The sequence below is a fragment of the Centruroides sculpturatus genome, unplaced genomic scaffold (assembly GCF_000671375.1).
Source record: "Centruroides sculpturatus isolate CEXI.00-Female unplaced genomic scaffold, Cexi_2.0 scaffold62, whole genome shotgun sequence".
Taxonomy (NCBI): domain Eukaryota; kingdom Metazoa; phylum Arthropoda; class Arachnida; order Scorpiones; family Buthidae; genus Centruroides; species Centruroides sculpturatus.
In genome coordinates, this window is record NW_019384388.1 from 790,050 (window position 1) to 812,911 (window position 22,862).

At 33.1% G+C, this 22,862-nt stretch overlaps 1 protein-coding gene across 1 annotated transcript in view; it reads left to right on the plus strand.

Annotated features, from left to right (window-relative positions):
* The first annotated feature begins 275 nt into the window (after window positions 1-275).
* LOC111618158 (probable 39S ribosomal protein L24, mitochondrial) overlaps window positions 276-22,862 on the plus strand; it is a 43,609-nt gene continuing 21,022 nt past the window's right edge. Inside the window, exons 1-2 of the mRNA XM_023359619.1 lie at window positions 276-671; window positions 17,227-17,322. Of these exons, the coding sequence (XP_023215387.1) occupies window positions 393-671; window positions 17,227-17,322 (375 nt within the window). The 5' untranslated portion in view covers window positions 276-392. The remainder of the gene's footprint in view (window positions 672-17,226; window positions 17,323-22,862) is intronic.

Here is a 22,862-nt window from a genome sequence, read left to right on the forward strand (position 1 = left end):
TAATGACATCCAAATGTTTCTTTTTAATTCTTTCCGCCCTGTGGGCACTAAGAAGGCATTTTAAACAAGCCCATTATGCGTTCGGCCAGATAGTGAAGAACGGGGCTAGGCACATCCGGACGGTCTTCCCACCAAAAAATTCATGAGATTTTTCCGATCCGTCCGGATTCGATTTCGGCCCCGTCAGATCGATAGCACCACCCGGCCATCACCCAAATTTATTTACTGAACGCGCCTATAATTACTATAATCTCGAACTCAAATTTCTAGAATAGTTTTTAACGATTTGGCAACACTGTAGCGATTTCAAAATGGCCGCTTGTTTTTAGTTTAAAATCTGTGTCGTCGGTTCGTTAAAATTGTTTTGAAATCGAAAGCTTGGCAGTCGAGTAATGAAACTAACGAGATTATTGTTTTGTGCATCTAAATTACCGAAAGACTATTCAAATTTTCCCGAGCGATACATAAAAAGATGCACGGAATGGATAGATTGGAAACCTCCTCCCGGTCCTCAATACCGTCAGAAGATCATCAAGAGGGACGAAGACAAATTGTATTACGATATGCACAGAGTATGGACCGATGAATTTAAAAGAGATAATCTTCCTGGTGATAAAAGGAAAGACTATTTAGTTGAACCTGTGATATGGACCATGTTTAGAGGTGATAAGGTAAACATGAAACTTTGGTTGTTGCAACTTTTATTATTTAAATAATAATAGATTATACTTCATTTGGGTACAGTTACGCCTCTGAATGAGACTGTTGGAACCTTAACAGAGCTGTTGACCATTCCCATAGGAGCAAAAAAGTCAAAGGAACTGTATCTTTACATGCGACTCTTGGCGAGATGTGAACCCTCGAAATTGGCCTAATTCCAGAAGTTGTGTAGCTCTGCTGACTGTTGCGTTTAACTATTTGGCCTGTGCGACTATGCCTGTTTTGAGTGGTCCACATAACTGTTTGTGGAGTACTTGATATTATATAGTTTCAGGTGATGTGGTGGACTCGAACCGTATAGGTTTGGCACCTGTGTGGGGGCGAGCCCACCACACTGCCCGAGGTGCAAGCATGTTTGCACCTTGGTGCCCAATTACGTATGGAGTGTCGGTTGAGGCAAGTGATGGTGATTCTCAACTGATGCAGAGCGTGGAGAATAGACAGTAGTACTGGTACGTGGGAAAAACTGATCCTTGGAGGCGATCTCGTGAAGGATTGCATGTATGAGTGTGGTTCCTTTGACTTGTTTGTTTGTATGAGGGATAGCAAATACTTCGTTCAGAGTTCCCATCTTACCTTTTATTTGAATGAAATCTTTAAATATTAACAATCTGAGAGCTTTAGAGTGTCACTGGTACATGTTTGGAAATATAAATTATTTTAAAAAACTAAATTACGTACATTTAGTTTTTTATTACAATGTTGCTATGTTGAAAGTACTTATTGTGGCCAGATGGTTGAGGTGGTTAAGGCATGTCTTATCACTTTGGGGGATTTAGGATCAAATCCAGACAAGAAACCCTGAGAATTTTTCATGGGTTGTCTGCTCTGGATGTGTTTGGCCCATCCCTTATCACTCACTTGCCAGATGCCCAAATGCCAGGCTTTCAGGGACATAGTGTACATTCCAATATGCATCTAATTGCATATTGATGAAGAGTACTGTACTAAAATATGTTCCAATATTCACTGACAAATTTGTCGGTGTAGTGACTGACGTGCATTGCACTGATTGGACTGTGGATATGGTGAGCTGTGACAAAGCAATATGGCCATCTCTATAGTTATATTATTAAACTTAATGTTTTTTTACTACTAATCTGTATTAACCAAAAGTTATTTTGACAAAATAAGCCTGCAAATGCCAATATAGCACTGTTTCTGCCTGCTTATTATATTGCTAGATGTTTCAGTGAAAGATTATTAAACCATTCACTGGCATATTGGTTGTAGCTGAGATTGAATAAATTAAAAAAAAAAAAAATACAAAATTTAAAGACATCCCAGAAGCTGGAACTGAGATAACTAATAATTACCTAGTGCTTTAACATTTCTTCTAGCAAGTATTTTCTTAATAATACTAACATTTTCATCCTCTTCAAGAGACACTTCTCAAATAGAAAATTCTCTGAAAACTATAGGCAGGTGTTTCTATTTCTTCAAACTAGAACTTACACTTTCTTGTTTAAAGTAAAATAAGTCTTGGCTTCTTTTTGCAATTTACTTTATTGATTTCAAAAATATAAAACTACTCACAAAAATCCAAAAACAAGTTGCATAATTTACCTGGCAACAATATTTAAAACTGCACGAGGTATCATCTGCATTACATTATTAGCATTACAATTTTATAAAAAATTGTAAATGCTAACTAACAATAAGTAAAATCTTCATTAAGTCTGATACCATGCGAGATTTGATACATGACCAACTTCTATCTCTTTATCTCCTCAACCTTTCTCAACCAAAATTTAATAGCATCAATGCCTCTTATACATGAACTACTGTGTCAAATATAATTTATTAATCTTTACTCAATCCTGAGATATTGAAGAAAACAGATGCGAACACATGTAAACATCCATAGAATTTTTTTTTTAATTTTACGTTTTTGGGTTTAGGAGGTCTGAAGAAACCAGGGTCAAATTTGTCACAATTTCAATATTTTCTCTTATGTATATATAACAGCTGGAAAAGTAAATCTCAGATAAAATGGACAGTGAAGGCAATTTCGGATTAAAAATTACAAATACAAAACATTTATGCAGTTTATCACTTAAGCCTCTTTTTATAGTGAATTTAATCATATATAAGGATATTTTTTTACATCATTTATTTCAGCTAATATGCTTAAGAATGGTTTTACGTTTAAAATAATAATAGTTTTAAGAATAAAAGTATATGTTATTGTAGTTGCATTTTAACATGAATGGTTTGTCATACATTGAAGCTAAATGATAAAAGGTAACAGAAACAAATCATTTTGTAAAAGGTGTTATCATTTAAGTAGTATTTTTGATTACAGGTTTGTCTTTTTTAGTGCAAAATCTTGTTAATTGGGACGCAGATAATTGAGGCTCTACCTTATTATCATGACAAAAACATGCTAAATAAGTTTATTCTTTTTAAATTCCTAGTTTTCTGTACTGAGTTTCTAAATTGAAATTGAATACAAAATATAAATGATGTTCTGTGTTTAAATCAATTTGTTATTTTATTTAAAAGAAAGTTCACTGTGATGTGACACATTTGGGTCTTGAAGAACATTTCATCTCAATTAATCTACAATTATTATAACTATTAACTTACTTTTTGTCCTGATGAATAAGAATGTAGATTCAATAAGAATATAGAAGTTTACATGTTTGAAAATGAACCATTAATAATTCAAAGCTACAGTCTATATAATTATTACGAGTAAATACTTCAGAAGTTGCTCCAGAGCTGGTTATAAAACTTTTAATATAAAGATTTTACAAAATTACTTATATTATTAATTCAATAATTGCCTTCTTCAGAAATAAAAATTAAAGTATTAAAAAGAAAATAAANGGTTCGCCTTTATTATCAGTTTGAAATGGAGGGGTTCCATAATACCACCTTTTCCTCTATATTTGATCCTATCAGAAAATGTAGGGCCATATTACTCCGTGGCCCCTAAAATAAAGTCTGGTCAAATGGCCCTACTGGCTCTATCAAATAGACTTTGCTGACTCTTAAAGAGGCCCTGCTAGTTTTATCAAAGAGGCCCTGCTAGTTTTACCAAAGAGGCCCTGCTAGTTTTACCAAAGAGACCCTGCTGGCTCTATCAAATATACCTGCTGGCAGTGCCGTAACTAGCCATTCCTGTACCCTGTGCAAGAATTTGCACTTAGGCCCCTTAATAATTAGTTTGGGAAAATAATAAAATAAATACATGCATTTTGGGTCCCCCTTTCAAGTGGGCCCTGTGCGGGTGCATCTGTTGCACCTGCCTAGATACGGCACTGCCTGCTGGTTCTATCAAAGATACCCTGCTGACTATATAAAGGAGACCTACTAACTTTACCAAAGAGGCCCTGATGGATTTATCAAAGATGTCCTGCTGTCTTCTTGGATTTCTGTTATACAGCTAGCAGCCCAGCGGCGGGGTAAGACCTAAATTTGATGTGGGCAAGGTACATTTCGCGAGGCCTTCTGTTGGCGCAAGAAGACGGATTTTATAAAATAAAAAGCAGTCGAAACTGTCAAATTTTGATTCCTAAAAATGCAAACTATAGTCTTTAACTAACATTAAAGAAAAATTAAAAAGAAAAAAAAATTAAAGAAACAGAAATTTCCTGCTTTTAGTCTTATGAACTCCTTAATAATTGTATCGTAATTCAGCTTAGATACTAGGCCTATATATGCTTCAATAGATAAAACTGCCAAACCTGAAAGTCTTTCCTGACCCATTGGATTTCTTAAATAATTTTTTATTAGTTTTAATATTGAAAAGCTCCTTTCAGCGTAGGCAGTACTTACCGGTATTGTTAAAAAAATTCGAACGGCAATGTAAATATTTGGGTAAATTTCTTTCAAGTTATTTTCTGTTATGTATTGGAGCAGCTGTTTCACATCTTTAATGAAATTGGATAAATTTGGGATCATTGTTTGTAATTCTTCATATAATTCGTAAGGTTGTAAGTCACTGCTCTCACTCACTCTCAGGACTGAATGTAAATCTTGACAGTTTTTTAATATTTGCTCTTTTGAAATATTTTTTAACTCCTTAGATCGTAGAAAAAACCAAAATTTTCAAAATGTTGATTTAAAGACATAAATTCCGAATCCATATTGCTTATTATAGAATCAATCGTGGTGTTAAAAAAATCTGTTTCATACCCGCTTTCGGGAGACTGTATAGGTTGATCGCTGCCTTCATCATCGAACATCCTTTTCTTTTCGGCTACCCTTTCGTTTTTAAAGTCTTTTGGCAGTTCATAACTGCTATTCTCAATAAATTGACGAGCATCAGACAAGCATTTTTCGAATCCAGTTTGTCGATATTCTTTGATCCAGTCACAAAACGTACGCAAATGTTCAAGAGCATTGCTTAAATGGACTTGTAAAGATTTGCTTATGATATTAACACGCGATAATATCTCATACCATACATGTAACGATATGATAAATTCTAAACGGATCATTTCCTTTAAAACCGAATCACAATCACTGAGTGTGTCTGATTGTTCCGTTTGATTTTTTAAGCTTTCGATGCATTCAACATCAAATTGCAATAATACGGCCTTCACTGCCTCGATTCTGCTTTCTCCCCTTGTGTCTGATAAAGGCTTCGTAGTAAGCTTTAATTTGCCTTTGATTAATTCCCAGCGTTTGCTGGAACTTGAAGATAGCAAATAAATTTTCTGAATTAAACCAAAAAATGTTTTTGCTGTCACAGAAGAATTAACTGCGTCTACCGACAGCAGATTCCAGCTATGACAACCGCAAAGTGTAAAGAATGTCCTGAGATTAATATTTAATATTCGAGTTTTAACTCCATTATTTACTGGATACTTTACTGCGATACTTTGATTGGCTAGCCGTTGAGAATCGTGAAAGTAACGTAAACAAACACAATGGGAAATCCCCAGCTCTTTCTGGCAAGGATTCCCCGCGATAGCAACCCAACGCCAGCAAATGTTGCTACACAAATAAAAGCATCAATCGTTTTATGACGAGTAAAATTGTTTCGTTGAGTTTACGGCTTTTATGAAATGCATAAACCTTCGAAGCGCGAGGCCCCTCGGACAGCGAGGCCGTAGGCGGTGGCCCACGTCGCCCACGCCTTACGCCTCCTATGTAGCAGCCACATCTGTGAGACCTTAAAACATTTGTTACAAATTATTAATTCCATTGAATTTCTTGTATTAAGGGCAGAAATCTTTATTAGTAGTAAAATGTTTTATTATATTTTATAAATAGTTTTTTTTATACACTGAGGCCTCGAGAAATTAAGTGGTCCGATCCTCTCTCGACCTCCGAGAAGATCATGTTCAGTAAATTACTTGATTCGATAATACAGAGAAAATTACACGAACTAAATACCATTGTTTAATATAGAAACTAATTACAGTAAAACCTGTGCAAAACGGAACCTGAATAAAACGGAAACCTGCTTAAATGGAAAATTTATTCGGAATGGGGCGATTTTGTGTGTTAAAGAAAAAGCCCTTTTCAAATGGGAGCCTGCCATAGCCGGAAAAAATATACGGTGCCGTGCGAGTCCGGCTTACACAGGTTTTACTGTAATTAACATTTTTATTTTAAAGGCACAAGCTAAAAATCATCCGAAAACACTGGAATTTTCCGTGTTTTCTTCACGTTTCTAAATAGGGGCCGTGTTCCCGTAGGAAATCCCCCCGGACAGATCACCCACGTGTCTCGTTGAAGTAAACAAATAAATCAAACGGACGGACAGACGGAGACAGTAAAGGGTAAAATTTGAAAATCGCAGCTCCTATAAACCTTCTTTAATTAATTATGTAATATTAATTCGATGTAATTATATTTTTTTTTACGAGGAGATTTTAAATTCAAAAAATATATGTCACTTCAATGTCATTCGATTTTAACATTTATTTTTCATAATTGGATTTAGTTCTGCATTAAGGAACCATTTTACGAAAAGTACAGACGCGGAAAATTGAATTTAAACTTTAGTGAATAATCGATAGATTCGAGGAAATTCGAAGAAGATTCTCTTGATTCTTTTACATGGCGTCGGGCGGCGATTTTAAGTCTTCCAAGCGGTTGACTGACTTTTGGATCGACCTGTCTGGTTAAAAAAATACGAAAGAGAGTGTCCCAAAAGTAGCTTAACCACTCTTCCTCTTCGAAGGTGGCCTAAAAGTCGGTTAACCACCCTACCTCGTTGAAGATGAAAGAGTGTGTCCCAAAAGTCAGTTAATCGCCTTACCTGGTTGAAAATGAATCAGGCTGGTTCATAAGTCAGTTAACAACTCCGAATCATTTTTCTTTCTTTTATTATTTATTATTTCAAATAGAAAATAATAATAACGTTAGATGCCTTTATTATAAGTATTCGTATAAGATACGCTAATAGTTTAGTCTTTGTTTGCAATGGTTAACTTACTTTTGGGTCTCCTCTTCTTGTTTTTGATATATTTTTTAAAACTTTATAAAAATAAAAACGTTTGAAAGAAATTTGTAAAAATTTAGAGATGAAACCAATTTTAAAATTTTAAAAATTTCATAAAAAAAAGATTATCTTACTGTTTTCTCTTATATGACGTCATTAATAATTCATAAAGTAAATACTTATTTATGTATTATTCGGAATTTTATCGTATAAATACTAAAAATACATAGAAAACTGCTAGAAAAACAATTTCGAAAGTAATATTTTTAAGTACTTTCAAATATGACGCGATAATGACGCCAAACACTACGTTTCGCGTCATTACTACGTCATCGAGTAGAACATCTTTCAATTTCTCATCGGTTTCACCTGAATCTTTCGACTCCTCCAGTTAAATACGGAATATTTTTATTACTCGTTGAAGAATATTTAAACGTTCTCTTCGTTTTAAAGTATAAAAATGTATTTTCTATTCATAATATAAGTAAAAACGTATATATTTTAAGTTTAAAAGTTTATATAAGTGTATAAAAAACTGTCTAAATACGTAAACATATAAAATGATTCTTAAATTTTATTTTTTGTGATTTATTCTGTGAGATTTTTTAATGTTTTTTTAGTAAAATAAAGGAGCAAATGTCTAAATAATGCAGTTTAGAAGTACATAAAATGTGTTCTAAAGTCAGTTAACCATTGAAATTTTCTCGAGTATGGAGTCAGTTAGATGACCGGCATGACTCAATTGTTGTCAGGAGAAGTATGATGTACGGGGACAAGACACTACTACGCTTTGAGGCTAGGATTTGAATTTATTCCATTGCGGCAATGAGACACATGGGCGATCTGTTTAGAGGGAATGCCTCCCGGGAGGTCTTTTATGGGAAACTGGCCCTTTTTAGGTGTTACTAACATGAAGTAAACCCACAAAACTCCACGTGGACAATCCGCGCGAAACCACGACCGATTACCAGTGTTCGGTGGTTTTATCCACTCGGCTCCTAATTAACTAATACGAACTTCCGTTCTTGATCAGAATTCGCGTGATTTTTTTTAAGTTAAAAGATGATTAAAAATTGCAACCCGACATTGTGACGATATCACAAAAAATAATTGCTTGTTCAAAGCGCAAAGTATACCCTACCAGTGCCCGAGTGGATAAGACTACTGAACACTGGTAGTGGGATCGCGCCTTGTCGACGGGTTGGCCACGTGGAGTTCTCCAGGTTTTCTTCACGTTTGTAACATCTAAATAAGGTCCAGTTTCCCATAAAAGTCCTCCCGGGAGATGGTCCAAGTGTCGCGTTGCCGTATACAGATAAACCAAACCACCGAAAGTTCATCAACAACGAAGCCACCATTGAAAGTGTTAGTATTTTATCTATTTTTCGATGGCCCAATTCGGATTTTCGACGTTTCGTTATGTACATATTATTCTCCCAGTTTCGACTCCACCCCGTGGGCACTAAGACAAACTTTTAATCATATCCATCATGGGTTCGTGGCCTCACAAAGAGGCGGCCAGACGGGGAGGGATGGGGCTCGATATATACTGGACAGATCATCCCTCCCAAGAAATTTCCGATCATCTCGATTCCCCAATCAACCCGCATTTACGATCGATATTCATAAGTTACATATAACACACGAAAACACACCACAGTTAACAGATTTTTGGGTCACTCTGTATTTTCTTATAATTCGCTGGAAATTATATTAATTTTCATTTGAAAAAAAATGATAAAAATAAGTTTATACAATTTAATAAAAATATGTAAATTATTTATTAAATTATTTATTTTTTAAAGATGGAATAATAAAATATAAAACGTTTACACGAATATCTAATAAAAATTTCAAATATAATATTTTAAATAATTTATATTTTTGAAATGCAAAAACACGAATAGATAATTTAAATAATTTATATAAATCAATATTTATTTTAAATAACATTTATATATGTATTAATTTATTCTGTTTCTAAGTATTTATCAACTTATAAAATGAAATAAAATTGTATACAAGTAGACCCCCCTATAACACTGTTGATAATTCCGTGTTATATGAATTCCATGTTGTACGAGTCACTTAGATTTTACAAATACGTGAGCCGTTCACTGCCTGGCACACGTATTTGTAAAATCTAAGTGACTCGTACAACATGGAATTCATATAACACGGAATTATCAACAGTGTTATAGGGGGGTCTACTATTATACAATTTTATTTCATTTTATAAGTTGATAAATACTTAGAAACAGAATAAATTAATACATATATAAATGTTATTTAAAATAAATATTGATTTATATAAATTATTTAAATTATCTATTCGTGTTTTTGCATTTCAAAAATATAAATTATTTAAAATATTATATTTGAAATTTTTATTAGATATTCGTGTAAACGTTTTATATTTTATTATTCCATCTTTAAAAAATAAATAATTTAATAAATAATTTACATATTTTTATTAAATTGTATAAACTTATTTTTATCATTTTTTTTCAAATGAAAATTAATATAATTTCCAGCGAATTATAAGAAAATACAGAGTGACCCAAAAATCTGTTAACTGTGGTGTGTTTTCGTGTGTTATATGTAACTTATGAATATCGATCGTAAATGCGGGTTGATTGGGGAATCGAGATGATCGGAAATTTCTTGGGAGGGATGATCTGTCCAGTATATATCGAGCCCCATCCCTCCCCGTCTGGCCGCCTCTTTGTGAGGCCACGAACCCATGATGGATATGATTAAAAGTTTGTCTTAGTGCCCACGGGGTGGAGTCGAAACTGGGAGAATAATATGTACATAACGAAACGTCGAAAATCCGAATTGGGCCATCGAAAAATAGATAAAATACTAACACTTTCAATGGTGGCTTCGTTGTTGATGAACTTTCGGTGGTTTGGTTTATCTGTATACGGCAACGCGACACTTGGACCATCTCCCGGGAGGACTTTTATGGGAAACTGGACCTTATTTAGATGTTACAAACGTGAAGAAAACCTGGAGAACTCCACGTGGCCAACCCGTCGACAAGGCGCGATCCCACTACCAGTGTTCAGTAGTCTTATCCACTCGGGCACTGGTAGGGTATACTTTGCGCTTTGAACAAGCAATTATTTTTTGTGATATCGTCACAATGTCGGGTTGCAATTTTTAATCATCTTTTAACTTAAAAAAAATCACGCGAATTCTGATCAAGAACGGAAGTTCGTATTAGTTAATTAGGAGCCGAGTGGATAAAACCACCGAACACTGGTAATCGGTCGTGGTTTCGCGCGGATTGTCCACGTGGAGTTTTGTGGGTTTACTTCATGTTAGTAACACCTAAAAAGGGCCAGTTTCCCATAAAAGACCTCCCGGGAGGCATTCCCTCTAAACAGATCGCCCATGTGTCTCATTGCCGCAATGGAATAAATTCAAATCCTAGCCTCAAAGCGTAGTAGTGTCTTGTCCCCGTACATCATACTTCTCCTGACAACAATTGAGTCATGCCGGTCATCTAACTGACTCCATACTCGAGAAAATTTCAATGGTTAACTGACTTTAGAACACATTTTATGTACTTCTAAACTGCATTATTTAGACATTTGCTCCTTTATTTTACTAAAAAAACATTAAAAAATCTCACAGAATAAATCACAAAAAATAAAATTTAAGAATCATTTTATATGTTTACGTATTTAGACAGTTTTTTATACGCTTATANGCCAAACACTACGTTTCGCGTCATTACTACGTCATCGAGTAGAACATCTTTCAATTTCTCATCGGTTTCACCTGAATCTTTCGACTCCTCCAGTTAAATACGGAATATTTTTATTACTCGTTGAAGAATATTTAAACGTTCTCTTCGTTTTAAAGTATAAAAATGTATTTTCTATTCATAATATAAGTAAAAACGTATATATTTTAAGTTTAAAAGTTTATATAAGTGTATAAAAAACTGTCTAAATACGTAAACATATAAAATGATTCTTAAATTTTATTTTTTGTGATTTATTCTGTGAGATTTTTTAATGTTTTTTTCAGTAAGATAAAGGAGCAAATGTTTAAATAATGCCCTTTAGAAGTACATAAAATGTGTTCTAAAGTCAGTTAACCATTGAAATTTTCTCGAGTATGGAGTCAGATGACCGGCATGACTCAATTGTTATCAGGAGAAGTATGATGTACGAGGGCAAGAGGCCAGGATTTGAATTTATTCCATTGCGGCAATGCGAAACATGGGCGATCTGCTTAGAGGGAATGCCTCCCGGGAGGTCTTTTATGGGAAACTGGCCCTTTTTAGATGTTACTAACATGAAGTAAACCCACAAAACTCCACGTGGACAACCCGCGCGAAGCCACGACCGATTACCAGTGTTCGGTGGTTTTATCCACTCGGCTCCTAATTAACTAATACGAACTTCCGTTCTTGATCGGAATTCGCGTGATTTTTTTAAGTTAAAAGATGATTAAAAATTGCAACCCGGCATTGTGACGATATCACAAAAAATAATTGCTTGTTCAAAGCGCAAACTATACCCTATCAGTGCCCGAGTGGATAAGACCACTGAACATTGGTAGTGGGATCGCGCCTTGTCGACGGGTTGGCCACGTGGAGTTCTCAGGGTTTTTTTCACGTTTGTAACATCTAAATAAGGGCCAGTTTCCCATAAAAGTCCTCCCAGGAGATGGTCCAAGTGTCGCGTTGCCGTATACAGATAAACCAAACCACCGAAAGATCATCAACAACGAAGCCACCATTGAAAGTGTTAGTACTTTATCTATTTTTCGATGGCCCAATTCGGATTTTCGACGTTTCGTTATGTACATATTATTCTCACTGAGGCCTCGAGAAATTAAGTGGTCCGATCCTCTCTCGACCTCCGAGAAGATCATGTTCAGTAAATTACTTGATTCGATAATACAGAGAAAATTACACGAACTAAATACCATTGTTTAATATAGAAACTAATTACAGTAAAACCTGTGCAAAACGGNCAAGAAATCACCACATAGAGTCTCTCAAGTCTCCGTAGATATAACAAACACAGAAATAAATAACACAAAATAAATTGTAGCTATATGTTGATTCTGTGCGACACGTCCGAACATGTAAGCCGAACAATAGGTGTGGGGGGGAGTGTGTAATCAGAAGTTGAGTGGCGCTGAAACAAAAGACGAATCGACGCGATTTGAAAATCGCGTAACTCTGGGTTTGCGTAAGTCGAGGTATTACTGTATTTTCTTGCATATAAGACGAGGTTTTTATTCATTTTTTACTGCTTCAAAAACCTAGGTTGTCCTATATGTGCAAGCAAAGGATTCTTTGCGTTTTTGTAATAATTTTTGTGAACCGTGTATTCGCATTTTTTACTGGATGCTCACCCTCTTGTGTTTAAAAATAAAAGTATTTTATCTGAGTCGTTTATATCGTCCTTGTGTAATGTCAGGAGTAGCGATGAATAGCAATAGGAAAAGCAAAGCTTTTGAATTAAATTCCAAAATCATACGAAAACCTGATATAAGTTTTAATCCATTCCCATGTGAAAACAGATGATTATTCGGAAATCAGAATTTGGAGAAAACAAGTGTAATTGACAGAGAGTGGATTTGATTATTAATAAGAATTGACAAAAACGGTTTCCAATTGTCCAGCTTTACATGAACAAATTATGTTGTTGATTTTACAAGATTTTTCCTTAAAGTTTAAAATGCTTGTAATTTTTGTGGGACAATGTGTGCATTTACATGCATTTGATATTTTATTTGTGATTAAATGAAATAAAATTAGAATTGTATTAATAAATCTAATTTTTCTTAATTTGATCTTTAAAGTCACACCTTGTCCTATATGCGAGTAAATACAGTATATCATTTTGCTTGTTAGAAAGTGCATAAAATAATAATTTTTTTTTTTTCAATATATTTCTGGCTCTTATTTTTAACAATGGGAAAGTATGGCAATTGGTCAAAAAACACCCTCCACGATTTTTACATTTTTGGACATGGGACCTTGAAACGTTGTGAAATGCAAACAAAAATTGGGTATTTTTTCTGTATGTATGGATGCTTGTGTGTGTGTGTGTGTGTGTGTGCAATTTTGTTCATTCTCTTTGAAGCTGAATAACTCTTATACTTTTTGTAGAAAATTTCTGAAATTTTGCAGGGAGATTTGTTTACTGGGGATTGAGGCTATTAAATTTTGTTTTTTAATTAAAGGTTGAAGGGGTGGGGAGATAGACAAGTGGTTATGTGTGACATCTTGAGTAGGGTTGCACTAAATGATTTTACTCGTTATTAGCATTTATAATTTTTTACAAAACTTGTCTTTACCATCAAAATTAAGCTGTTTGCTATTTTATAATACAATGGGTGATCGGTTAACGAACAGTTTGGATAACGAATACTTTAGCGAAAGATTTTTATGATTGGATAACAAACACTTTACTGAACAAACATAAAAAGAAGCGATGGAAAATAACGAATACCAATTGATTTTTCCTTGTGTTCAGGTAACAATTCGAAACCTTTCAGAGTGCGGGAGATGTCAACATCGACACTCAACCCTATACTGATCGGATAGTATAATATTCCTCTGAATTTTGAAACTCTCCCTTGTATCAATAATTCCAGCTTTTTGTTTATCTTTCTGACAAATAATTTTTTATAGTTTTCTTGAGACTGTCGGACAGACACTTGTTAAGTTTAGCATTGAAGTTTATTTACAAAAGGTGAAAGTTTAACTGTCCCATCGGATATTCATTAACGTTTTAATACCAAATTTCGAATTTCATCTGGGCCTTGCATTTAAATTATTTTTTGTGGGCTAGTTGATTTCTGTTCTCTGAATTTTTGTAAGTGATTTTCTGAACTTTTTATTTAAAAAAGAAACTGATAATATTATGATGCCTAAAAAGAGTAGTGTCAAGAACTGTGCTCACCGTAGAAACCAAGTAAGACATAATAGCCAAGGTAGAGAGTGGGCACAAAATGTCTGATGCTGCTAGGCATCAGATTTGAACATTCCTACAGTAGGCTTGAACAGATCTACAGTAGGCACAATCTTAGCTAAGAAAGATATATCAAGAAGTCTCAAGCTGCTAATGGAGTAATGAAAATCACATCTGAGAAATATAGAGCATTTTAGAGCTCATAATGGAACCTGAAACTGATCTGATGACAGAATTCCAAGAACTCTAAAATGAAGAGTACCAAGAAACTCAGCAAGATGTGTTTTTTTTTTTAAAAGAGGAAGACGAAAGAGGACCAATGTCAACATCTGCTACTAAAGATCTTTTGAAGAAGTGGGAGGATGTCAGAACAACGATCATCCAAGTGGCATCCAAACCGGAATAGGGTTAATGGGGTTGGGGATCTCTATAATTTTAATACTATTAATTACTTCCGAAAAATCTGAAAGAAAAGAGAAAAGCAATTGACATTGGGCAGATTCTTTAACCCCCACAAATGGAAAAAACATGACTAATAAAAATGCAAGACTGCATATATATGTATTCTTACTATTACATATAAATAAATGTAATAAAGTATATATTTTTTATTTTTTGGAGTCTCCGGAATGAATTAATTAAATTCCCATAAAAACGTATGGTAAATCAATAATCGGTTAACGAACAAAGTCTTGGAATGGATTATGTTCGTTAACTGATCACCCACTGTAATTAATTATTTAAATAGTTTTTTAATAAAATATCATAACAGATGGCACCACATATAGTTTTAAATGTTGTTGCCAGGATGGTTACACAACTTGTTGTTGGATTTTTTTTCTAGTGCTAGATTGATTTTGTTCCCTGTAGTAATTTGCAAAGAAACAATTGATCTTAGTTGATCATTAATTGTCAATATTCTGTGACTAATTAGTTATGTTGATTGCTATTGGCATATCATGAATAATTGAAGTGGAGCATTAGCGAGGCTTCTTTTATGAGGCTTACAGAATTATGGTTGTTGTCAAAATCCATTCAATCAATTTTGATTAAACTTTGCCATTTTCCATTAATTGGATGCAGAGTTCAAAAATTCAAAAAAAAAAAAAAAAGGATGCATGACTTCATTTTCGAAATACAGTAGAGCATCGATTATCCAACTCAATTGGGGACTGGGGTTGGTCGGATAACCGAAAAGTATGAAAAAATCCATTATTAGTGTAGTATATTATTATATCCCATGTAATTAGTATATTAGTATATCACTATTAACTTACTTTGTGTTGAATTTTCCTCCATGTTAAGCCTATCAAATTTTTTTTAAAAATAATAATCATCTCTATTGTATCGTTAAAAATTAGAAAATTAAGCCTTGTCTAAATACTGGCTCCCTTTCATGGTCGATCCAGTGTTGCCAGCTAAAACACGTAAAAATAATATTAAAGTAGCCAAGACATAGCCAAATATTGTAGCGCCACATCACTAGCAGACATTTGAATTTGCCGACTAGAACACAGTCAGTTAACCAAGGTGACAGTTAATCGGGGGTCGGATAATCGATGCTCTACTGTATAAGGTTGTTTCATGAGCATATGCAACAAAGCGATATCGCACAAATCATGCAACTTTGTTGTGCAATGTTTTACAGTCACTATCACGTCTTGTATGGGCTTACAGAATGCAGTTTGTTCTCTAAATTTAATGAGATTATTTTGATTAAACTTTGCCATTTTTCATTAATTGAGATGAGGAATCCAGAAATGTAATATGGATCTATTTAAATGTAAAAAATCCAGGAACAAATTGCTTAACTTTCTCAGGTCTCTTTTGTAGTGGCAATTGCAAAGTTTACCAGTTTGCATCCATCAGGTACTATACAAGAATTGCCTCTTCTGTGCTTAACAGGTGCAAGGATTTCTTCTTTCCTGTAAGCTCTGCTTCAATTCTGTCACAATATGACAAAGTCGTGCAATGTCCTAGTAATGTTTTATATGTATAAAATGAATCAAATATTTGAAAAACTTTATGTAAAGTAGTAGATTTCTAGAGTTGCCATAGTATAACTTACAAGATTCGAAAATAGATTGCTATGTAGAGTGACAGTTTTTCTGGGATTGATTTAATTCTAAATTTTTATTTAATTATTGAATGATTATTTTACTAATATTATAGTAAAATCAATAAGTTTGGTCATGAATTCAATCACTTATTTTGTGAAATTATAAATTTGAAATTATAATACCATTAACTTTTTGCAATTAAGATATGAAAAATGATATACAGATGGCATTTAAAAATTTTCTGGAAAATCTGAATAAAAAGACAGCAAATTGAATTTAGTACTTTGTTTTTTCAACATATGTCCCATTTAAGTTTAAACATTTTTCCATGTAGTGTTATCACCCGTCTAAGCCTTTCTGGTAGAAATTAATGCCTTTTGATTCTAGCTACTACTCCACAAAAGATTTTACTTGAACTGTTCACTGCCTTTAATGTCTTTCTTTTGTCACCAAATTAAAAAAAAAAGTATGATGGGACTAGACTTGAATACTTAATAAAATGAGTCTCAACAAGTTTACACTTGCATCAATTAATTATAAATATATCTTTCTGTTTACGAATAATAACAACTTTCAGGGAACTTTTTCAATGTTCTTGTATATGTATATTTATTAATTTTACTATTTGTATGAATTGGAAGCATTTTAATTTTTTATGTTTGTGTTTTTATTATTGATCTTATCTACAGTTGTGTAAAATATTTTTGATTACACAAGAGAGAATTTTAAAAACTATCTTAACAAAAGTCTATTTGTTAAGATCAAGTTTAAAGCCCATGAATGTTCAGCTAGATTCAAATCACTGTCCGAAACCATTGAAACTGCTTGACTAGTGAATCTTGGATTAATGAGGTTCAACATGTACTGTATTTAGATGATGATGCTAGCTATTAAGTATTAAACATTTTCATGTTTATATCAAGTTACTTTGAAGTTTAATTAAATTATATGTATTAAATTTCTAAAAAATATTTATATTTTGGACATATTTCCATAATAGATTTTTAATATTATTCCTTAGTAACATAAAAATAAGAATTAAACATATATATCAATTGAATAAAATTTTTAAAAATATTTGTTTTTGTATTTAAAGGTCGAAATTCTTGCAGGAAAAGACAAAGGGAAACAAGGTATAATTAATTATGTTGTTAAAGAACGCAATTGGGTGTGTGTAGAAGGCCTCAATTGTGTAAGTATATTGCTTAATTAACTAATTCAATGTTTAAATTTTGTAAATACAGTAGAGCATCGATCATCCAAAACAATTTGGGACTGGAGTTGTTCAGATAACTGATCATTTACGAAAAAAATATATTAAACACAAAACTGTACTGTATATATTTTGAATCACGCATCTTACAAATACATACCTTACATAAAATAGTACATTAAAGTAGGCCTACAGTTTAGGTTGGCAGGGAGAGGGAGAGTGCTGCAACTTTACAGCACTAGTGGAAATCTGAATTTGCCAATTGGAACATTTTTGGTTAACTGATGTTTCGGTTGATTGGTATTTGGATAATCAATGCTCTACTGTATATACGGTTTTACAGAACTCTGCACTAATATTTTAGGGGTACATTCTAGGATCAAAAGTAAGTCTGAAATTCTTTATAAAGATTTTCAACATCATCTTCAGTTTTGAGATATGGTCTGTTTAAAAAGATGCTTTTAAAAGTACCTGCCTAAATATTATCTTTAGAGTTGTCAATACAGTAAAAACTGCTTAGATGACCATCTGCATTCAACGAACACCTGTCAAAACAGGCAGAAATTTTATCATGGAATAGTTTATACATAGTCTGCATATAAGTTACCTGTATTAAACGACCACCTGTGTAATGCGACCACAGGCATCAATTTTTGGTTGGAAACAACATACAACAACTGTAATAAGCAACCACTTCTGTCAATATATTTGGTCTAAACTCTTGTTCGAACCCACCTCGGGCACTTCTTTCACTCTTGAAATTAGATGCAGGTGTTAATGAATTAGTCCAGATACAAAAGAAATTCATCTCAGTTTGTTTGAAAATGTTCGAAAAATGAAAAAAATGCAAAGTGCTGTTGTTAGAAGATCGTGTTAAAGTTATCAGAGAAAGTGAAAATGGTTTATCACAACAGCAATTAGTGGCAAAGTTTAACTGTGGGAAAACACAATTTATTGTACTGTAGACCTACAGTATTTTCCTTAGGGGTATAAAATATTGTACATGATACAATTAATTGGCTGATCTTATTGTTTGATGTCATTTATTATATTTATTTATTTTTTAAGCTCATATACAGTACATGTGCAATAAATAGTTTCTGTATCAATTTATCTTATTTCTGCAATATTTTTAGAAAAATAATATCCAAGTAATTTTCACACACAAAATATTCAAAAAAACAATAAATGCATTAATTTATAAATCAGTATTACAGGTAACCTTCCTTTTTCGATTCCATGATTGTCATTGATGTAATGAAATCATATTTTGAGAAGAAATAATAAAATTGTTCTATATCAATTTATCTTATTTCTGCAATATTTTTAGAAAAATAATATCCAAGTAATTTTCACACACAAAATATTCAAAAAAACAATAAATGCATTAATTTATAAATCAGTATTACAGGTAACCTTCCTTTTTCGATTCCATGATTGTCATTGATGTAATGAAATCATATTTTGAGAAGAAATAATAAAATTGTTCTATTATTAATTAATATTTTTCTTATTGTACTTAAGAAAATATTAAATATTTAAGTTAAAATAAGATTAAACTAACGAAAATCAAAACCAAAGTAGTGGAGAGATATGATGTGCTTCTACATCAATGACATAATACATGTAACTGAGGAGCGAATGAAGAGAACCAAGTTGAATTAAGTTGAAAAAAAGAAAGTGTGCATTATAATTGAGAAAATGTGAATACTGTATTAATCTTTAAAATATTGGTATTAAATGTCTTATAAAATCATGACAACTCTTGTTAATCGAGTTATCTGATAAGAATAAAATCAGTACCAATATAACTCTATCATTGAAAAAATTTGCTTATTTTTGCTCACTTCGGTTTTGCTTAGTAGAAATGGCTAAAACGTGCACAAAATATGTGCGGAAATATGGTATTTACATCACCATCAGTTTTGGCCGATTACCTGTCTAAAAGACCACTTTTTGAAAGGAACCGTGTGTGGTTGCCACAGACAGGTTATACTGTATTTTAAAATTAATTTTGTATTTATTTTTTTAAATAGGTAAATAAATGTTGCCCGAGTAGCCATATTGTAGTAAATGTAAACACTCTTTTCCACTTTAATCCGTGATTACATGCAGTTTTTTTTAACATGCAAGCATGCATAACATAATTTTCTGCTGATATTTCATGTGTAATTATGCTGCATGTAATCACGGACACAACACTGTTATAAAAAGGTTTTGTGGATTATTGTTATTGATGCTGCATGTAATTGCCATTCTTCAAATATGATAATTCTGAAAAATACTGTAAAGTTTTTCTCTACACATGCCAAATTTCAATGCAATATGTTCTTTAGTTTGAGATACATTTGTTACACCCAGCATTGCCTGGGTTTATAATTTATAAAAGTAAACATAGCAGTAATTGTTACACCTAGAATTATTAATCATAATTTTAAAAATGTATGTGATAAAACTCATTTTAAGAACATTATCAGAATGTCTATAAACTACATGAGAAGTATATCCTTATAAATTTATAGAATAATTATTAAAATTAAGAAAGTACCATTTAGAAATGAAAGAAAAAAAACTGAATTGTTAGAAGTGGAAAAGCAAACACTAATATGGTTTTTGCTGTGTAACACTTTCAACTGGATGCATGTGATTTCCCTGTGCTACCAGTCACAGTAATGATATAGTACATCTACTTTGTGCTGTATCATTGTTGCAGAATTAAGTGAATAATAATTTGTTTCTTTTTTAAATTATATCCTTTTTTTGTGCGAATTATATTTAGTTTATTATTTTTTAAAACTTTTTTGCCAGTAGATGCTGCTATATGTAAAGTCTACAAATCAAATGTAGACAGAAATTAATTGATATATAGAAATTAAATCAATATCTTGGGTGGTATTTATGACATTATCTATGTTAGAAGTATGTTAACATAACTGCTGAGTTTTATAGCAATTGGTTAAACAGCTTAGAAGTGCATAGTAAACAAACAAACATCCTCATTTATATACAGATTGTTTTGTTAACCAAACAATGTCCTTGATTGGACTCCCATAAGGAAGGAGCCGTTCATGCTTCATGGTAGCATGAGTTAATGTGAAACAAGTTCAACTGAGATAAATGATGAGAGGGCTGCATTCCAATATGGTAGCCATTCAAAACCAAGAAGGTACATTGCTCTCAAAGAAAGTGTTTGAGTGAGATTAAACTTATCTGTAACATGATTATAAGACCATTAAACATTATTTTAATAATTCGTAGAACTTCCATTTTTTTAAATTAATGGAAACACACTATTTGGCATGGAATATATCAATTTTTTAGCTATAGGTTTTAGATATTATTTCAAGCTTCAGTATGTGCACTTCTAAGGGCTTCAGCAAATATACGTAGTACGATCCAAAAGTTTGGGGACTTGGCTTAAAATTCCTTACCTTAAAAAGATTATATTGCCGATGCATAACCATCTTTAAAGTAATCATCTTGAGCAACGATACACTTTTGCCAGCGCTCGTATAACTTCTGGAAGTACCACTGGAAGCCATTTTTTGAAACCTCCCGTAAGGCCTCCTGCGATGCTGCTCTCACCTCATCTGATGACACAAAACAGTGTCCCTGCAAATGCTTTTTCATTGATGGAAACAAATAAAAATCACACGGGGGCTAAGTCTGGTGAATAGGCAGGGTGTGGAAGCACATTAATTTGAGTTGTCATGCAGAAGGTACCAGTCTCCACTTTGCCAGATCTGTGGCCATTTACGACGAATGAATTCTCTCAAATGACATAAAATGTCTAGATAATGCTCCTTGTTTACTGTTTTGCCTTCGGGAATAAATTGTAAATGAACAATTCCTTGAGAATCAAAAAAACACCTTTATCATGACCTTTCCTTTGCTCGGTGCATGTTAAGATTTTCTGTTAAAATATGCTGGCAACTAGTCTCTGATAAGTGAGTAGCCACAGCAATTTTTTCAAGAGTTTGGTGACGATCTTTGAGAACATATTGAGAGACCAACTCAACATTTGCCTTGATCCGTGAAGTCGAACGTTCATCGTCTGCGATGGATTCTCGTCCCTCTTTAAAATGCCGATGCCATTTGTACAGCTTTGATTTCGCCATGGTAAAATCACCATAACCTTTCTTAGCAATTTTAAAGTCTCCGTAGGAGTTTTACTTAAACGCTGACAAAATTTAATGTTGCAGTACTGTTCTTGAAACTTCATTTTTATTACGTTGCAAAAGAAAGGTAACTATCTCTGAAAGAAAACAACAGCGCTCACGGTTTAATCACGTGACATGGGCGAAATCAACCTGAACACATAGGAAAGGTTTGATAGAATCAATTTCATATGGTATAATTTCAAATACATGTTTTTGTTGTCATACATTAATGTAGTCCCCGAACTTTTGAATCGTACCACGTATACTGCTTGTTGTTTTCATACACCTTTGATAATAGTAGTTCCCATAGCTTCCTCTTATGGTTCAGATCAGGGCTTAAAGCTGGCCATTCTAATATAGTGATATTCCTATCAAGAAATTGATGTTTTGATGAGTTAGAAATGTGGTAGTTGGGTTTATCAAGAACATAACAAAAGCTATCTCCTGCAATCAAATGTCCTGTTGGAAAAAGATGCATTTCTAGGAGTTCCTAATAATAAATTATTGAATTAAGTCTATTTTTACAAGTTACTCTTTTGCTTAAAAGAAAATGATGCTCCATACTATTAATGAGCTACTGTGAAATCTGAACCTTTCTCTAGGTTCTTTCCAAATGTTATGTCAGTAACAAGCATTACTGTCCAGTCCATCAAGATTACATTTTTTTTATCTGAAAAAATTGCTTTATGCTGTTTTTTTGATGGAACATAACATTTCTAACCCATTTTAATCTTGCATCTATGTGCACCTTTGCAAGTTTTGGTTTTGTTTTTAGTTTGAGATACAGGTATCCTTTGCTTTTATGAAAGACCTACATCAGTACCTGTTTTCAATATTCAAAATAAATTTGAAAGAATATTTTCTTTTTGTGAAAAAAAAGCAAAAGATGAAAACAATAATCAATGTTTTTGTTGCATAAGGTGTCATGGATAATATGCAATGGATTCTGTAAAAAGTGAAGACAATATGCTGACATAAAATAGCTTAATTTATTTCTAATATTACCCACAGTCTGTGCTCTCTTCATACATATATAACACACACTGTCTGGTCTGAAAGCAAAAAGGGAAGTAATCTGATGACTTACTTGATATCCCTTGTCTCCAGGTAATACAGTTGACCCCCCTATAATTACGGTCCCTATAATTATGATTCCTATAAAACTACAAAAAAATATACGTATTTTGGAAATGTTGAGTCGGATTAGTGTAGAATCGATTAATTTTATGGAAGAAAACCTTTCAATCAGCCGTAGTCCGTAAACTTGACACGTGTCGGGCTGTGATTGGAACGACTTGTAAGAAATCGGATTCCTAATAAATTGGAACGTATCTATATCTTATAGGGGGGGTCGACTGT